Below are 18,594 nucleotides of genomic sequence, written 5' to 3'. Positions count from 1 at the left end.
CTTCCTCAATAATACAAGTGTTTTCTCCAGTTTTTTGCGAATTCCAATGTCTACCTCATCTCCACTATCTCACTCAATTACAAAAACTTTTCTCTACATTAGTTTATAATTTTTTCTCAATTGTTTATGGACCACAATTTTTTTATTCTATATTTTATTTATTTATTTGATTTATATTTTATAGAGCATTAATTCTTGATGATTTATTAATTAATGAAAATTACAGTCCAAACACCCAAAGGTTTTCTTCTTCCCTCCTTTCTCTGGCGCTACATAGCCTTCTCTGGTTTCTCCTCCGCCATTTCCCAGCACCTTATAACTCACCCATGGTTCCTTAATCCCCAAGACTTCCCTATTTCTTCCCCTTCCCATCTCTCTTTCCAGCCTTATGAGAAGAAGAGCTTTAATCTCCAAGAGTTGAACAAAATCTTCAACTCAAAACAATGATAATGAAATTTCTCTCCATTTTCGTCCTTCTAATCTCCATTTTTCCCTTGGCAGAATCTGTCTGCAAGTTCTCCAGGCTCCGACCGTACTGATTTTTTTTTTTTATATAAAAAACCTGACAAATTTTGGAGTCTTGCAGGAGAAAGAACTCCCCAAAACCCGATGCTCCCAATTGTGAAAAAAACTAAACTTTGGTTTATTGTTCTTAAAACCTATGCCAAAAGCCACTGATGGAGAAGGCCTTACAAGATCATGTCAGCAAAATTAAAAAAGAAAAATAATAATAAGAGAAGATGCAGTGGCGCGCACTGCCGCCCCAGCGGGCGCGTTCCCGCTGGGGCGAGTCAGAGTGGCCGCCAATGACATTAACTCACCTTTTTTTTTTTTTTAATTTCAAATGTCAGATTTTGTAGTTTTGTTTTTCTTTTCCTTTTATTTTTTAATCTCCTTCCATTCTCTCTTTCCTAATCACATTTACAAAAACTCTTAAAATACCGTGAAAAAACTCGACTGATAATGATGCTCTAATTGTATACTTCGTTAATTGTTTTTTCTTTTTTTAATTTTGGCCAATATATAATACTCCGTATCTTAAATATGTAAGTTATAGCTGGGAATTAAATGGATATCATATTAGAGCATTCTTATAGTGGAGAGGTTTTTGATGAGTTTTTGTAAGTGTGATTAAGAAAGAGAATATGGGAGGAAAGGGAAAAAAAATTCTGACAATTAAAAAAAAAAAAAACAACAACAACAACAAAACTGAAAGTTAGTATAAAAGTCAGCTTGGGGTGCAAAGTGCGGCTCACTTGCACACTTCTGTTCTTTTTTTTTTTTGGAATGAGGGTCAAATAGACCACTGAACTACACACCAAAATGAATTTAGGCCATTGAACTCAAAAACAATACAATTAGGTCCTTAGAACTACACAAACTCATGCAATTTGATCCAAAATGACTTGTTTTACCTATTTTGCCGGTTACCAATTTTAAAAATAATATTTTAAAATAATTTTAAATAAAATAATTAATTAAAATTAAAATTAAGGATTAAAAAAAAAAACTTCCGGTCGGAGACGAATCGTCTCCGGCCGGAAGTTTATTTTTTTTAATTATTAATTCTTATTTTTTAATTTTAATTTTAATTAATTATTTTATTTAAAATTATTTTAAAATATTATTTTTAAAATTGGTAACCGGCAAAACAGGTAAAACAAGTCATTTTGGATCAAATTGCATGATTTTGTGTAGTTCAAGGACCCAATTGCATTGTTTTTTAGTTCGATGGCCTAATTGCATTTTGGTGTATAGTTCAGTGGCCTATTTGATCATTATTCCTTTTTTTTTAATACCTCTGCAAAAGTCTGTTAAAAAAAAAATTGGAAGAGTAACATTTGCACTAAGGTAACGTTTCAAAATAAGCTATTATTTTAAACTATTAGCTTATTTTAAAAAACATTATCAAATAGAACTTATAACTTATTAGTAGTTTAAAATAAGCTATAGCTCCTAAATAAGCTCTGAAAAACAGAACCTACCTAAATAGCTAAGTCCATCTTAAACCTTGTTAAATATTAGAGTTATCCGTATATGCCCGGTTTATCACAACCCACTAGATAACGAAATATGTCCCAAATTTTGTTTAAAATATTATGAAAATGGCTAAATAATCTCTTTAAGTGTAACAAATAGTACAAATACACCNTATTAATTAATGAAAATTACAGTCCAAACACCCAAAGGTTTTCTTCTTCCCTCCTTTCTCTGGCGCTACATAGCCTTCTCTGGTTTCTCCTCCGCCATTTCCCAGCACCTTATAACTCACCCATGGTTCCTTAATCCCCAAGACTTCCCTATTTCTTCCCCTTCCCATCTCTCTTTCCAGCCTTATGAGAAGAAGAGCTTTAATCTCCAAGAGTTGAACAAAATCTTCAACTCAAAACAATGATAATGAAATTTCTCTCCATTTTCGTCCTTCTAATCTCCATTTTTCCCTTGGCAGAATCTGTCTGCAAGTTCTCCAGGCTCCGACCGTACTGATTTTTTTTTTTTATATAAAAAACCTGACAAATTTTGGAGTCTTGCAGGAGAAAGAACTCCCCAAAACCCGATGCTCCCAATTGTGAAAAAAACTAAACTTTGGTTTATTGTTCTTAAAACCTATGCCAAAAGCCACTGATGGAGAAGGCCTTACAAGATCATGTCAGCAAAATTAAAAAAGAAAAATAATAATAAGAGAAGATGCAGTGGCGCGCACTGCCGCCCCAGCGGGCGCGTTCCCGCTGGGGCGAGTCAGAGTGGCCGCCAATGACATTAACTCACCTTTTTTTTTTTTTTAATTTCAAATGTCAGATTTTGTAGTTTTGTTTTTCTTTTCCTTTTATTTTTTAATCTCCTTCCATTCTCTCTTTCCTAATCACATTTACAAAAACTCTTAAAATACCGTGAAAAAACTCGACTGATAATGATGCTCTAATTGTATACTTCGTTAATTGTTTTTTCTTTTTTTAATTTTGGCCAATATATAATACTCCGTATCTTAAATATGTAAGTTATAGCTGGGAATTAAATGGATATCATATTAGAGCATTCTTATAGTGGAGAGGTTTTTGATGAGTTTTTGTAAGTGTGATTAAGAAAGAGAATATGGGAGGAAAGGGAAAAAAAATTNATCCACACAATCATTTTTCTAGAGTCGCTTTGAACAACCACATGACGGAATCCCTTGTCTCAGGCTAGTTGGAAGCCTTCTAGCATTACTCCAGGTTCCGCCGTATCAACCTCACACGTTTCCAAGTTCAAGAAAAGACATGCATACCATCTGCCATTCGAAAAAATTCAATATTTTTTTCAAAGAATAATTACTGGACAGAGATTGCCAATCTCCATTTGGCAAACAAGGGCCGGCTTGCCATTGTAGAATCGAACAATGAGCGGCTTGAATTGGCTTCCCCTTTTGTCATATCAGATGAGGGGCAATCATGCCTGCCCTTGACCTTTTAGACGGACGGAGACGGCCAATCTTCGTCCAACATTTATTTTTAATTTTTTTTTATTTAAATTTTTTTTATTAATATTTTCTAAATTATGTCAAGTCATCGCCACATTGGATGTCAAGTTATCGCCATTATTTGTGTATCGAAATGGATGTTATGAAAGTTCAAGTTGCGGCATGAATAATCCAATATAGTTCATGGTGCGACATGACACTTTAGTCATTATTTATTTATTTCTTCAAAGTTAAAGAGGTGTATTTGTACTATTTGTTACACTTAAAGAGATTATTTAGCCATTTTCATAATATTTTAAACAAAATTTGGGACATATTTCGTTATCTAGTGGGTTGTGATAAACCGGGCATATACGGATAACTCTAATATTTAACAAGGTTTAAGATGGACTTAGCTATTTAGGTAGGTTCTGTTTTTCAGAGCTTATTTAGGAGCTATAGCTTATTTTAAACTACTAATAAGTTATAAGTTCTATTTGATAATGTTTTTTAAAATAAGCTAATAGTTTAAAATAATAGCTTATTTTGAAACGTTACCTTAGTGCAAATGTTACTCTTCCAATTTTTTTTTTAACAGACTTTTGCAGAGGTATTAAAAAAAAAGGAATAATGATCAAATAGGCCACTGAACTATACACCAAAATGCAATTAGGCCATCGAACTAAAAAACAATGCAATTGGGTCCTTGAACTACACAAAATCATGCAATTTGATCCAAAATGACTTGTTTTACCTGTTTTGCCGGTTACCAATTTTAAAAATAATATTTTAAAATAATTTTAAATAAAATAATTAATTAAAATTAAAATTAAAAAATAAGAATTAATAATTAAAAAAAATAAACTTCCGGCCGGAGACGATTCGTCTCCGACCGGAAGTTTTTTTTTTTAATCCTTAATTTTAATTTTAATTAATTATTTTATTTAAAATTATTTTAAAATATTATTTTTAAAATTGGTAACCGGCAAAACAGGTAAAACAAGTCATTTTGGATCAAATTGCATGATTTTGTGTAGTTCAAGGACCCAATTGCATTGTTTTTTAGTTCGATGGCCTAATTGCATTTTGGTGTATAGTTCAGTGGCCTATTTGATCATTATTCCTTTTTTTTTAATACCTCTGCAAAAGTCTGTTAAAAAAAAAATTGGAAGAGTAACATTTGCACTAAGGTAACGTTTCAAAATAAGCTATTATTTTAAACTATTAGCTTATTTTAAAAAACATTATCAAATAGAACTTATAACTTATTAGTAGTTTAAAATAAGCTATAGCTCCTAAATAAGCTCTGAAAAACAGAACCTACCTAAATAGCTAAGTCCATCTTAAACCTTGTTAAATATTAGAGTTATCCGTATATGCCCGGTTTATCACAACCCACTAGATAACGAAATATGTCCCAAATTTTGTTTAAAATATTATGAAAATGGCTAAATAATCTCTTTAAGTGTAACAAATAGTACAAATACACCTCTTTAACTTTGAAGAAATAAATAAATAATGACTAAAGTGTCATGTCGCACCATGAACTATATTGGATTATTCATGCCGCAACTTGAACTTTCATAACATCCATTTCGATACACAAATAATGGCGATAACTTGACATCCAATGTGGCGATGACTTGACATAATTTAGAAAATATTAATAAAAAAAATTTAAATAAAAAAAAATTAAAAATAAATGTTGGACGAAGATTGGCCGTCTCCGTCCGTCTAAAAGGTCAAGGGCAGGCATGATTGCCCCTCATCTGATATGACAAAAGGGGAAGCCAATTCAAGCCGCTCATTGTTCGATTCTACAATGGCAAGCCGGCCCTTGTTTGCCAAATGGAGATTGGCAATCTCTGTCCAGTAATTATTCTTTGAAAAAAATATTGAATTTTTTCGAATGGCAGATGGTATGCATGTCTTTTCTTGAACTTGGAAACGTGTGAGGTTGATACGGCGGAACCTGGAGTAATGCTAGAAGGCTTCCAACTAGCCTGAGACAAGGGATTCCGTCATGTGGTTGTTCAAAGCGACTCTAGAAAAATGATTGTGTGGATCTCCTCCGAGAATGGCATCCAAATAAATTTGGGGGAATGATTAATTTAGTGGCAAGATACCAGAGGATGCTCAGCAGATAATGGAATACTAGGATTATTCATGTGTTTCGTGAACAGAATAGGGAGACGAATGCCATTGCGAAAGCTATGCTACCCATGGATCACAACTCGGTGTTCCATTCGCTCATAAAGTGCATATCGATCACTAGCTCAGGGTGTTTTTGGGCCATCTAAAATAAAAAAACTTTTTACTAATTTAAGAGATATTAATAGTTAAGTGCTCAATTGCAATGTTTTGTCTACTTAGGATGCTTATTGCTAATCCACTATAATACAAATAGCGCCATAGCATTGACCCATAGGTAATTGCGTCAAAATTTCAAGACTTAAATGATATTGGGATTTAAAAAGTTGTATGGCTCAAGTTAAGCTCCAACTTGCAAAATGAGAAATAAATCAGTGAAAAACACTATGAGTTAAACTTTAAACCTACAAGATTAGCTACTATATATGGTGACAACCAACTAGTCCACGTTATTTGTTATGTAAGTGAAAATAGTAAACAATACTTATTAGTAAAAGGTCTTTGGGCAATGACATGTAACTTGTGGTGACGACAAGTGGGTAGATAAGATTTATCAAGTCTTGATAACCACTAATTCTTATTTTTCTTCTTGCAACTTATAATTATATTATATTTTTACTAAACTCAAATTTATGCTCAATTAACTAATCTTACTTATGAGTAATGACATTATAAACTCATATTTTTATCTACTTTTTAATGTGAGATTCTTAACTAACAACCATTTTTTAAAACATCAAATATCAAAGTCAAGTTTTAATTAAATTTTTAATTAATCATACATTGTATGCATATGTTTGACCTTTTTTTTTTTTTGTAATGCACAAAGATAATCTTGGTATTTTTATGAGTTTTTTGGACTCCAATTTTTCTTTTTCTTTTTCTTTTATGCTAATTTTAGACAAGCTGTATTTGTTTTGATTAACTCCGTCTTAATGATATTTTCCTTTAAATATAAGAGCTAATTGATTTAAACCTAATTTTCGTTTGTAATCTAAATTTAGATTAATTAGGGCACTTTCTCATCCTTGTATTGGCATAATGGCAATAAATTAACAAGCAAGTAGCAGTTGGCAAAGGTGCAAGTAGCGCAATAAAAGAGTACTATGTATTATGCCAATAAATTAACAAGCAAGTAATAGTTGTACTAAAAAAAAAAAGAAAAAAAAGCAAGTAGTAGTTGACAAAGGTGCACATAGCCCGATAAAAGAGTACCACGTATATACAGTGGGTACAAACATTTTCTTAAAAAAGAAAAACAAAAACAAAAACAATACTTAAACGTGCGATTTAAGTTCTAACAAGGCAACAAGCACTGTTAAAAAAGAACGTAACTAAAAAGGAACATCCACGTTATTTTAGTTAAGACAACTAGACAAGCTCGAGAAGAAAGTCAAAGTTGTCCTCTTTATCATCATCAGTACCACTGCACATTTTTCCTCCTTCTAGGCTTGGCTCCCTAGTGCAGTGTCGCCTGAGACTGCATACTCAGACGGAGAACCATAAGGTGACACCATAACTAATCTGCAAAATATTCATCGCCGTTTAATATTCTCTCTTCATTTATCAAAAAAGTTATTTTCTCCCTGGTAGGGCAAATAATTTCGCCTTCTTGACCACATTAAGTCAGACATTAAGTATGACTAGACAAATAGTAAATCTTTTCTTTTCGATACGATATATATATATATATATTACATTATAATATATCAATACACAAATAATCACAAAAACCTAATGACAAACTAGATACTACAGAATAGTCATTAAACAGTAACTAAATACCCATGCATCATTTGAATATGCATAGTAAACTCGGACTCTCAAAATTTTAGGTCAAAGGCACCATTCTTAGTTTTTACAACCTAACATAAATTCAAGTCAAAGAGGGAAGAAGTCCTGGATGGCTGAATTTAATAAATTAAACAAATAAACGTGCCATAGATCCATAGCCCATTAGTAAAAACAAAGCAGTGAAAAATGTCGATTTCCGTCAAACCTCCAAAATCTCCCCATGATATGAATTGATATTCAGAGAAGATATCCCATCCAGGAATTATAGACTAAATACGGAGAATCAAATATGGAGTGGGACATAGTGTGAGGAAAAGCGTGATTTGAAAGGAAAGGGCAACTGCCCATGGCCAGTGGCCTTGGGTCGGCCAGCCTGCCCAGCCAGCCAGGGGTAATTAATAAATTTCTCAAAAACCCACGTTTTTCTTTACAAATAATTAAAATAATACTCATGCTTCTGGTATGCCGTATGGGGCACATAATAAACTTATTGTACTACGGGCGGCAGGCAAGGCTTTTTTTTTTTTTTTTTTTACCAATTTACCATGCCAGTACACCGTCACGTGGTAACAGTATTGCTTCCCGAGTATTCTCGGATCGACTTTATACTTGTAGGTATGTTCATTCTCATTTCTCAACAAGCTTCATCCCAAGATTGATCACCCCACTTTTTCTTTTTCACACTTTAATCTTCCGAATTTAAAACTCACTAAAATTAGTCTTCTAAGAAAGGAAGATTTTAATTCAGATACTATTAACAGTTATGGAGTATCGTTTTTAATCCTCTATTTTTTTTTATTGGACCACAAGATGTCCTAGGTAAGGACTAATTATAAGAAACACCTTTAAACTTATACAATACTCAGATTAATCACCGTTCACACTGAACCAACCCAATTAAGAGAAGTGCTGGCTATATTGATAAAAATTCTTAGTCTTCTATGAAAATTTAAAATGAGGAATGTATTTAAAATTAAGAGTGAAAAAACAGTATAATTGAGATAATAAAATTAGAACTAGCTCTTTAGAATAATAAAGATTATAGAAAATCTTAATCACAATATTAGGGAAGTGGCAAAGGAACAGGAAACCACCTCTAACCACTTTGAATAGACTTATTAATCTCAACTATAATAAGTGTAAAGTAAAATATTTTAAAAAGTCGTTATTTTTACTTCGAGAATGGTAGAAATTCTTTGAAGATAATTTAAAGAGGTCTAATTAATGTAAGGAATACGTTTAATACTTTAACAATAAAGACTCCATCACTAAATACTCTCTTTCAGGTTAGAGGAGATTTTACAGGTGGATTTCACCAACATCTACAGCTGTGTATGCATGCAATTTATGATTTATATGGAAATGGTCATATATTAATAGAAAATAAAGGAGAAAAACAGATAATAGACGTACATAACAAGATATAATAAAACAATTATTCTTAAGATTTAAGCATTAGTACCAACCTTGACCTGCGCTTTTCCAGAAACCTTTGCAGAGATTTCCTCCTCTGTAATGGCAGATCTGTACACAAATTTCTACAATTTAAGCATACGAAATGCATACACCTTCATGTTCAGTCTACGCATAGTTATGTGTGTTTTTTTTTTTGAGAAGTAGTTATGTGCGTTAAAAAATTTAAAAAGATAAATAAATCAATTAAACTAGATGAAAGAGAGAAAGCTAACCTCCATCGGTATTTGCGAGGTTGGAATCAGCCGAGTCAGCAGTTTTAGAGAGGCTTTCTTGTTGAATAAGCTTGATAATTTTCTCCGCCTACATATAAAAATTTATTCGGTTTGATTTTATCACTCTAACTAGAATTCCAGATTCTAGAACTAAACAATAGCCAAAGAACAAGGAAAATGAAGGTTAGGATCAACGGACCTCGAGACGGCGGACGTCAAAAACGGAAACGGTTCCGTCGTAGAAGATAGTCAACGGCGCCGTTTCGCCACCGCCGTTCTCGGCGGAGGACACAGTAGTAGTCCTAACAGAAAACAAAAATCATCAGAACACTCATTTTCGTTTTTCCGGTTGTTCTCCAATTGAGGAAAAGGAAGAGATTAAGAAAAACACCTGGAAGCTGGCGCATAAACAGGCAATGCCGGGAAGAGACGCGGCTCCTCCTTCGAATTCGCAGAGGCGGAAGCAATCACGTTCTTCACGACCTCCGGATTGATCTTCGAAATCGCATGCTGAATATCTACAAAACGAAACAAAAACAACAAATTCATCAAGCATTTCACTATAAAATTCCAGATTACAAAAAACTAAAACGCTATAAACTAACCGCGGAAGCTTCGGCGGCGCTCGAAGAGCTTGGGAGGCTGTGGAGGCTTAGCGGCGGCCTGATTCTCCATGCCGAAGAAATCGAGCTCGACGGCGGAATCCAGTTTCGACATTTTAGGGGTGCGTTTGGGGCTTGCTTGCTTGCTTTCAGAGAAAGGGATAAAGACGAAGGAAATGTTATAGAGGAGTGCGACAAGGGTAGGGTGGGGCCCAGGAAGAATAATAAATGAAGCGCACGAAATACACGAGTGTCATAAGCCCAAACACAACGCTTCACCTAATCTACTCATCCACGGAACCTCAGTTAATTTTCTCGTGTGCTTTTCACATGCCATCGTTTTCCCTCCCTCAACGCCTTATTTATTACTGTAGACTAAAATAATTTATATTCTCATAAAAAAATTATATTTATACTTTTATTATTTAACATATAGGTGTATTTAATTAATTAAAATTTAATTATATTTTATGTAATTTTTTTAATTAAATTATATTCAATATTATTAGTCTTGTTTTAATCATATTAATGAGATCTTTCAAATGATATAATTTATTTTTAATAATATTTAAATATTTAACCAAATATGTAAATATATATAAAAAAAAATAATAAGGATACAAAAATAATTATAAAAAAGATAAAGAACAAAATATGGGTAAAATGGGAAGTAAATGTCCACCAAAAATGGTGCGGATTAACAATACAGCACCAAATATGGTGCTGCACTGTTCACATTGCACCAAAAAATTGGTGTTTTACTGTGTTGATTTGAGGCTTTAACGCCATTTCTTTTTCTGCTTTGGTGATTTGGTTGGAGATGCTCTAAGACCTTGGAATTAAAAAAAAAAAAAAAAGTTATTGTGATTACACTTTGTCTCTTTTCTTTCACTGCACATTGTCTCTCGTTTGTCATAAGATAATTCATTTCGCTGAGAAATGCTATGAGCTAAAAGGAAACAATTATAACAATAACAACTTATTCTCATGATACATGAACTGATTTAGCAATTAGGAGTTAATAAGAAATTTCATTCTATAAGTATTTTTTTTTAAGGTAAATGCTTTCTACTACTCTTGAAATTCCATTCTATATTTTATTCTTTTGATGTGACTTTCATTTATTAAGTGTTCATGAATTGGTTGACTCACTACTAATTTTAAAAAAAAATGAATTTAATAACCAATTAACATCATGAGGGGTTAGTCATTGTGTCCGATAGTGGAGAGCATGAGTTACATCCAAAAAAATATCATGGGAATAAATTGGGTGGGGGCGGGGGGAGGGGGGGTATGATGGTAATACTCATAAAAATAAAGAATAATTTTTTAAAAAAATTCATGATGTGGTAAACACGCCACAAACCACACGAAAAGTTAAATACATTAGAAAAATCATATACGAATTTAATGAAAAAGACATTAATAAAAATCTAACTCATTACTTTTAGACACAAAATTATGTTTCACATACTTGTTCATCTCTTTTGTGACATAAATAAACAACTTTATGAGGAGAAGATATAGCATGAATCAATTCATGTACATATTGTTAGTTTATCAGAGCCGTTCATCATTACTGTGTGCGCAACAATATTGCCTCTCACGGCAATAACGTGAAAATGGGGAAAAAAGTTAATGTGGTGCAATTAGTGCGTCAAATACGTGGAAAACGTGATTCGTCCCTATTACCTTCTAGACTCCTATACACTTAATTATTTTGATTGAGAAAGGTGTAAATTTAATTTTTACATTATTATAGTTAAATAGCAATTTAATTTATAGTTGCTTAGTGTAAACATAAATAGTCTACAAATTTTATATGCGATAAAAAAAAATAGATGTTAAAATTGTTATTCACTTATAGCATAGATATAGTCATACAGGGCAAGCATAATGCAGGAGTTGTCAATCGATTTTCTTAATTTAAACTGGTCAATTATGAATAACTTATACTGGTTTATTACTTTATGGTTCTTTACCGATTAAGATCACAAAGAGTGACTTATTAATCTTTTTTATTTGAGCGCTCACTCAATACGCATTCTTAGGTCACGAATAGTGATTACAGATTTTCTCGTCCCTACAAAAAATAAATATATATATCAAACACATGGAAAATACACGCACGCCTACTCCTAGCTTAACAACTTTGTATGCCATCACCTTCTTATTTTAACTTCTTTTTTTTTTTTTAAATAAATATAGCATCTAACATTTCTATCATTAAGAAACTAATTTGAATGTGACTAAAATTGGCCCCACACTCATGTTCGAAGAAAAGTCTGGCACAACATATTTTAACATGGTGGAACCTTTACAATACTGGAATCTCTTAACTTGTAAAATTGGAATTGGAGACAAAAGAATATGGTCAAGATTAGGATTATACAGATGAGGCAGTTGGCCTAATCAACTTCACTGCTCTGGCTTACAAAAGCACAAATAAAACGTGATTAACCTAACTTGAAGGGCGTGTTCAACAATTCAAACATTTGCGGTCAAATGCAAAAAGTAGTAAAATAATTCTCATCCCATAAGGTGTGTGTATATATATTCATAATCAGGTGAAAATCATGCCCCAGTAAAAACCTGTGGACAAATCTAAACAATTGATCTAGTAGATTTAACGGTTGAAAATAAACAAAATTTTGTAATATTGATGAAAATGACTCGCTCATTTTTTACTTGATTTTTCATCTATTAAATCTTGCAGGTTAATGGTTTGTTGGATTTGTCCACAAATTTTTACAGAAGGAGTAGTTCTCATATGAGAAGCCTTTTGCAATGAGTACATAAGAACTAACTTAAGTCACGTATTCACCTATTAAAGACTATCTCAATTCGAGCTCGTATAAGCAGTCACAGCCCCCTAGTTACATGGGTGAAGTTTGAAAGCAAAGATTATCTCAATTCGAACCTGATTAGTGCGTTAAATAATAAGATCAACGGATGAGATCGTTTTATGGATTTGAATACAAGATTGCGGTATTATGGAGTTACAGAAAAATGTAAGAATACATCCGACTGGACCAAGTGGGGGTAAATCAGTCGCTCCTCTTTCTACAAACCTTCTCCTTATTCTTAGTCGCGGTAATCTGCAAAAGCCTGGTACACAGACGCAAACCCCCAACTATAGTGGAAGAACACGACGGCACAAAATTCCAACAGCATGATCCGACTCCCCAAAACACCATCGACATAAACTAAACTCTTGTGTGCACATTCAAAAAACACATTACACGCTAACCAAGGCATGCACTACACATGCCCAGCTAGACCCTATGTTGCAATGCGCGCGACCAAGACGTGAAAACCATAGATTTTGGTGGATCCTACAAGTCTTGATAAAAATCAAAATATTTGCACGGAGATTTTTTTTTCTCTATCCTCATCCTCCCTGATATCTGCTATTTTGTACAATTATTCACCCCTTATTCTAGTTGTTTTGAAGGTTATTTTCTGTACCTAGTGAAATTGGGAATTGTTTGTGTGTTATATTGTCCAAGTGCTGAATTATCTACAAGGAACAACAAAGGAAGAATATTGGAACATTTTGGACAAGTTCTGGAATAAAAGGGAATTACAAGGAATAATACAAGTTGGAAAAGAATTGGAAGTTGCCTAATGGGCCAAGGCCCATTTACCTCCTATATATTTGACCTATTCTCTACAATTGAAAGGAGGTTCCCCTTACTACTCTGAACCCTAATTTTTAGTTTATATTTTCCCCAGCATAGTTTAGACTAGTTTTACATTAGATTAGTTAATTTCAAGATTGGAATCTTGGATTGAAGTTGGATTTGTTATTTATCAGTTAAGTTTCTCTTCCCCTTTATTTCTTAAGATGTTTATGGTTATTTATTATTGCTTTGCTTTGTTTACTTTAACCATGCGTGAGTAATTCGTTTATGGGTTCGGGTTAGGGATCCATTATTAATCTTGATGTTCAATATGTGATTATTGCATAAAGGGATTGAATCTTTTGCCTAGGGTTTATGTTGATTTGGAGATTTCTTTCTACTTGTTATTGATTGATGGCCACAATTAATTGCTAGTCTAGAAAAGAGATTCATTACAATGAAAGTTGGATGAGACCTCGAGCCTTACCAATTTCAACCTAATTTTTCTGCTATGAAAGTAGAGGTAATTTTGGGGGCTTACAATGCTTAGGTGTTTAAGGTTATAATTGATGCATCACGACAGTGGGGCAATTTTAGCCTAATTCTCTTATTGATTACGAAAGTAGCTGAGTAGAATTCTTTTGTGCATTGCCCATATATCCCTTGGTTAATTATTCTTTCCCTAATCCTGAGTTGGTTGGAACATCAAGATTACAATCCCCTAATCTGGCCCATACCTTTATCATATAGTTTTCACCTTAATCAATTGCTTTCTTTTATTCTACATCATTCAGTTTTTGTTACTTGGATTCTATAAATTCATATACTCTAGTGTCTGGTAATTCACACAGTTTCGTGCCATAACACCAATCCTCAGCGGAACGACATTACACCCTTTTACACTCATCATTTGTGCTCATCACTCCCTCCTCCCCATAAATTTGCTTTCTCAAAAACTACACCAACCTCCCCCTCCCCACCCCCCCCCCACACAAAAATCCATTGGTGATGTTCATGATAAGCATAAACACAGACACGTACCCTCTGTTAAATTACATATCCAACCCTAATTAATTCATTATTGTTAACTAATTAAATTGACTTTGTTTAAGAAGTCAATGAAATTAGGTTTATTGGGAGTCTGAATTTCACATAGGTTAAAAAGGCACATTAATGGTGTTATATAGTTCAACTAGGCATGATCATGACATGGGCTGGCCAAGTGCATGACGGTTGGTGGGGGCTGTTCCAATTACTTGTATGGGAATAGGCTAAGAGACAATAGAGTCGTAATAGGTGTCATTCTTTGTCAAGTAAATGTTAAGGCCAAAATCCTTAATTATTCTAGGCATGTTAATATCCCAATATATTGATACGATACTAAAGTCAAATATTTAACTCTATTAAAAAAAGTAGTTCATAACTAATGGTTTGGTTCAACTTTCAGTATCACTACACAATTTTTAGTGAAGTCAAATAGATCCACTTACTATGAATTACAGCATAATTCAAATATAATAATATAATAGAAGATATATAATGGTAGTGCGAGGAAATGCACATGACATATATCATAACAACCGTACCATAATGTCAAATAAACAACCTTCAAAGCAAACCTTAACTGGAAATTAAAGGATTAATACAGGCAGCAAGCTAAGCAGGCCTAGTACGTGCTGCATTTTATTAGGAGAACGAATTGAAGATGGAGATTGACAATCACAACAACGTAACGTAACAACAACGACAACAACGATAATTATTATTTTTGAGGATTATATATGCACTCCTGGGAATTAAGAGCAGCAGCAGCAGCACACCTTCTTGAATAGCCAGCAACAGCAAAGACATTCCACGCTGCAATTTCAAAAATGGGTAATAGGTATCAGTTCCCAGTTCTGCGTTATCGTATTCAAATTAATTTATAAATACTTAGATCAGAGATCTAATTAAAATAAAAAGCATCTATGAATTGAATATGTTTCGTAATTCAATTATTAAAATTTATAAACTATCTAGTCGCAATCTATAAGTTTTCATTGTACATATATCTTATTAAAATTTTTTAAAAAAATGATTTTATCATGTTTTGAACTTTTTTAATTAAAAATTTACCCCCCACTTAACGATATTTATAGATCTGTCCTTATCATGAATCAAACGTGATATATTAAGAATGCATGAGAACATACTAGTCGAAATTTTAATTGTGCATTCAAATTGATGTAGAAATGCATAGAGTAAATCTAATTAAAATAAAAAGTATGTATGATGATTCATAAATATTTTGTATCGCATTTTTTAAATTGTTTAAATTTTATCCCAATTAAGGATATTTATAGATCTGTCCCTGATATGAATTAAGTGATATATGAAGAATGCATGCATATACCAGTTTTTCAGAAACGAAAGGCAGCCATCGCTCTCTTCTCGGTGTGGGACGGGTTCGAGGTGGGGCTCCGGCGGCGGCGGATGATGCGGGTGCGTCGACGGCGGCGGCGACTCATGATGGCCTGCAATTAAATTAAAGCAAAACAGTATTATTTCATATATATGCATGGAATTGAAAGTCCAAGAAATAAATTTGGAAAAAAAAAACCCAAATTAATTCTTTATTCTTTTGAGAAGATGAAGAAATTAAAGCAGTTGATGCTTGCCTGGTGGGCCGTGATGAAGACGCTGGTAGCTCATAGATGATAGATCGATGATGCTAGCAATGGCGGTTCTGCAGTGTAAAGATTAGAAGAAAGGTTTGCAGGTAATTAAAAGGCCGGGATATGATGAAGCTTATAGTATTAAATAATGAATACTGAGTCCATAAGTTGTGGAGGATGCATTTCTCAGCTATGTATATCCAATTAAAGAAATACAGCGCGCGAAACTCATTTTCATTTCTTTATTAAATTTTATAGTCTACACAATTCTTTCCTCCCCCCCCTTTTTTTTTTTTTTTGAAATAATCATTTCCTCTTTTCTTTTNTTTTTTTTTTTTTGAAATAATCATTTCCTCTTTTCTTTTTGAGTATTTAATTATGTTACGATCTCAATGCTTATCATTCCAATTTAGAATTATTAATGTGTTAATTTAATACGGAGTATTATTTTCAGTAACATATAAATATAAATATAAAATTCATTTATTGATAAATATTGATCTGATCTTCATTTTACAACTGTCTACAATGTGTTTTCAAGGTTCGAAAATGTTATATATATATATATATATATATATATATATATATATATATATATATATATATATATATATATATATATATATATATATATATATATTGATCAGTACTTTCAAATACTTCTATTTTATACATTAATATTAACTTAATATAATGAAAAATTAAATTAAAAATAATTTTAGTCAAGACTCATTAACTTAACCAGACACATAAAATTAGACGAATAAAGTAATTAGAGAGCAACCTCCATAGCATAGTGGTAGTACATTTGCTTCGTAAGCAAAAGGTTGTGAGTTTAATCCTCATTGGGGGCTAAAATTATTTTGTATCAAAATATAATTATAATTATGTTATTCAACCCGAAAGGACTCATGCCTAAATAATTCGTCACACGATCTTTCTAGTGCATGTATAAGTAATTAGAAAGTAGTCTCCATCGTGAGTTCAATCCTCACTCTGGGCTAAAATTATTTTGTATCAAAATATAATTATAAATATGTTATTCAGCCCGAAAGGACTCCTGCCTAAATAATTCGTCACATGATCTTTCTAGCGCAGGTACAAATATTTAAAAAGTAGCCTTTATAGCATAGTGGTAGTGCATTTGCTTCGTAAGTAAAAGGTCGTGAGTTCAATTCTCACTGAAGGCTAAAATTATTTTGCACCCACCCAAATATAATTATCACGAACTTTCTAGTGCATGTACAAGTAATTAAAGAGCAGCCTCCATAGTATAGTGGTAGTGCGTTTGCTTCGTAAGCAAAAGGTTGTGAGGATATCTTTCTAGTGTAAGTACTTTCATTTTGATCGAGCCTGACTACAAGGTGGTCACCTAAACAAAAATAAAACCCGCCTAGGCCCTAGCGTGTTTCACGTTGCCTTAAATAGGTCTCTACTCCTACTTTAATTAATTTCGTTCTTAATAGTTATATAATCACTCAATTAATTATCTGACTATTTTTTCAATTCTTAATCACATAATTTTTCAATCAGTGAAACTACACACTACCAAGAAAAAAAAAACTTATTAATTTAATGTTTGAAAAATAAAATTTATTATTTATAGATTACATTAAAAATTTTATAAATATGAAAAACTAAATTTAATTTTTTAAAATGTTAACAAACTAAGTGAGAACGATTGATTTGACCCCTTAAAAAAATTTATGGGTAGAATTAAAAATACGTTAAAAAAAAAAAACAAATTAAGTCCAACCCTTCATTATCAAGATAGATTATAGTAACTCTAATATGATAATCTATTTTCAGTCAACTATTGTACGTGGCATAGTAGCTAGCATTAACTACAAGCTAACAACTAACAAGTGCATGTTGAAAGTGCTTATTGCATTTTTTTTAAATGATCTGTACATCCAACTGCATGTTTTTTTTTTTTTTTTGATGTTGCTAATACCATTATTTCTACTAATTTGATAATTATTTCAAACTTTATCATTTTTTAAAGTCAATTGTTTATGAGTAATTGATTAAGTACCTATTGTTGGTTTATTGGACCAGACACATTATAAAATTGGATATCGGGAGTAATTTTGACAACAAACAAATGATTAGATTAAATTGAATAATAAATGTCGATCTCGTAAAAGAGTCTTTTGGACTACAAATAATTAACTAAAGAAACTTTATTCCCCTACTCGCATGGGTAGTTCAACTAATTATATGGATAAAATTTGAAAGAAGATACCATAGATCAAATCTCACCAACGATAGTATGGGTGTAAAGATCTAACCTGAGCAACCTCTCAAAGTTAAAATTTTGTCAATGGACTTTGATTATCTATTGGACACCAATTATCTTCCATATTGAATAATGACCTTGGGCCTAGGCCCACTTCCCCATCTATGGGTTGTTATGCCGTGGACCCAGGTCCACCTTGCAAGGTGGACCTGGGTCTACATTCACATACAATATACTCTACATTCACATACACTATACACTGCATTCACAATTTGTAAACTCCACATTCACACATTACAGGATTATATGTTTAGTAACTATATTACCACTATTATACATTCACACATTCAAAACTCTATATTCACAGGTTTTATACTCCACATTCACAACTTGAGAACTCCACATTC

The 18,594-nt window shown here is 32.6% G+C and overlaps 1 protein-coding gene, 1 long non-coding RNA gene and 1 other non-coding gene across 4 annotated transcripts; 1 reads left to right on the top strand and 2 right to left on the bottom strand.

The window, feature by feature from the left end:
- Positions 1–6,761: 6,761 nt before the first annotated feature.
- On the bottom strand, positions 6,762–9,836 carry LOC116001720 (protein TIFY 9). 2 transcript variants are annotated; one of them, XM_031241638.1, is made up of 6 exons: positions 9,675–9,836; positions 9,461–9,587; positions 9,269–9,371; positions 9,070–9,157; positions 8,844–8,905; positions 6,762–7,107 (listed from the first exon to the last, which is right to left on the bottom strand). In XM_031241638.1, exons 1-6 carry the CDS (start codon positions 9,784–9,786, stop codon positions 7,033–7,035), a joined length of 567 nt encoding a protein of 188 aa, XP_031097498.1. In that variant the 5' UTR covers positions 9,787–9,836; the 3' UTR covers positions 6,762–7,032. The 2 variants fall into 2 exon arrangements, with proteins under 2 accessions (XP_031097498.1, XP_031097497.1); XM_031241637.1 differs by having other exon boundaries at positions 6,762–7,111; positions 8,848–8,905.
- Positions 9,837–14,827: 4,991 nt separating this feature from the next.
- LOC116000890 lies at positions 14,828–15,804 on the bottom strand. The gene is made up of 2 exons (XR_004094184.1): positions 15,687–15,804; positions 14,828–15,151 (listed from the first exon to the last, which is right to left on the bottom strand). It is a non-coding gene; the product is annotated as an uncharacterized LOC116000890 (long non-coding RNA).
- A 1,262-nt stretch (positions 15,805–17,066) lies between these two features.
- TRNAT-CGU lies at positions 17,067–17,138 on the top strand. Its single transcript has one exon. It is a non-coding gene; the product is annotated as a tRNA-Thr (tRNA).
- The last annotated feature ends 1,456 nt before the right edge of the window (positions 17,139–18,594 follow it).

Source organism: Ipomoea triloba, chromosome 13, assembly GCF_003576645.1.
Source record: "Ipomoea triloba cultivar NCNSP0323 chromosome 13, ASM357664v1".
NCBI classification, from domain to species: Eukaryota; Viridiplantae; Streptophyta; class Magnoliopsida; order Solanales; family Convolvulaceae; genus Ipomoea; species Ipomoea triloba.
The sequence above is the reverse complement of the archived record's forward strand: the minus strand, read 5'-3'. Positions and strand labels throughout refer to the sequence as shown.

Coding starts and splice junctions, on each gene's coding strand:
- LOC116001720 (XM_031241638.1), bottom strand. CDS start 9,786: ATGTCGAAACTGGATTCCGCCGTCGAGCTCGATTTCTTCGGCATGGAG. Junction 8,906..9,069: donor CCTCGCAAATACCGATGGAG/GTTAGCTTTCTC, acceptor ATTTGTGTACAG/ATCTGCCATTACAGAGGAGG. Junction 7,108..8,843: donor AAAAGCGCAGGTCAAGGTTG/GTACTAATGCTT, acceptor TTTTGCAGATTA/GTTATGGTGTCACCTTATGG.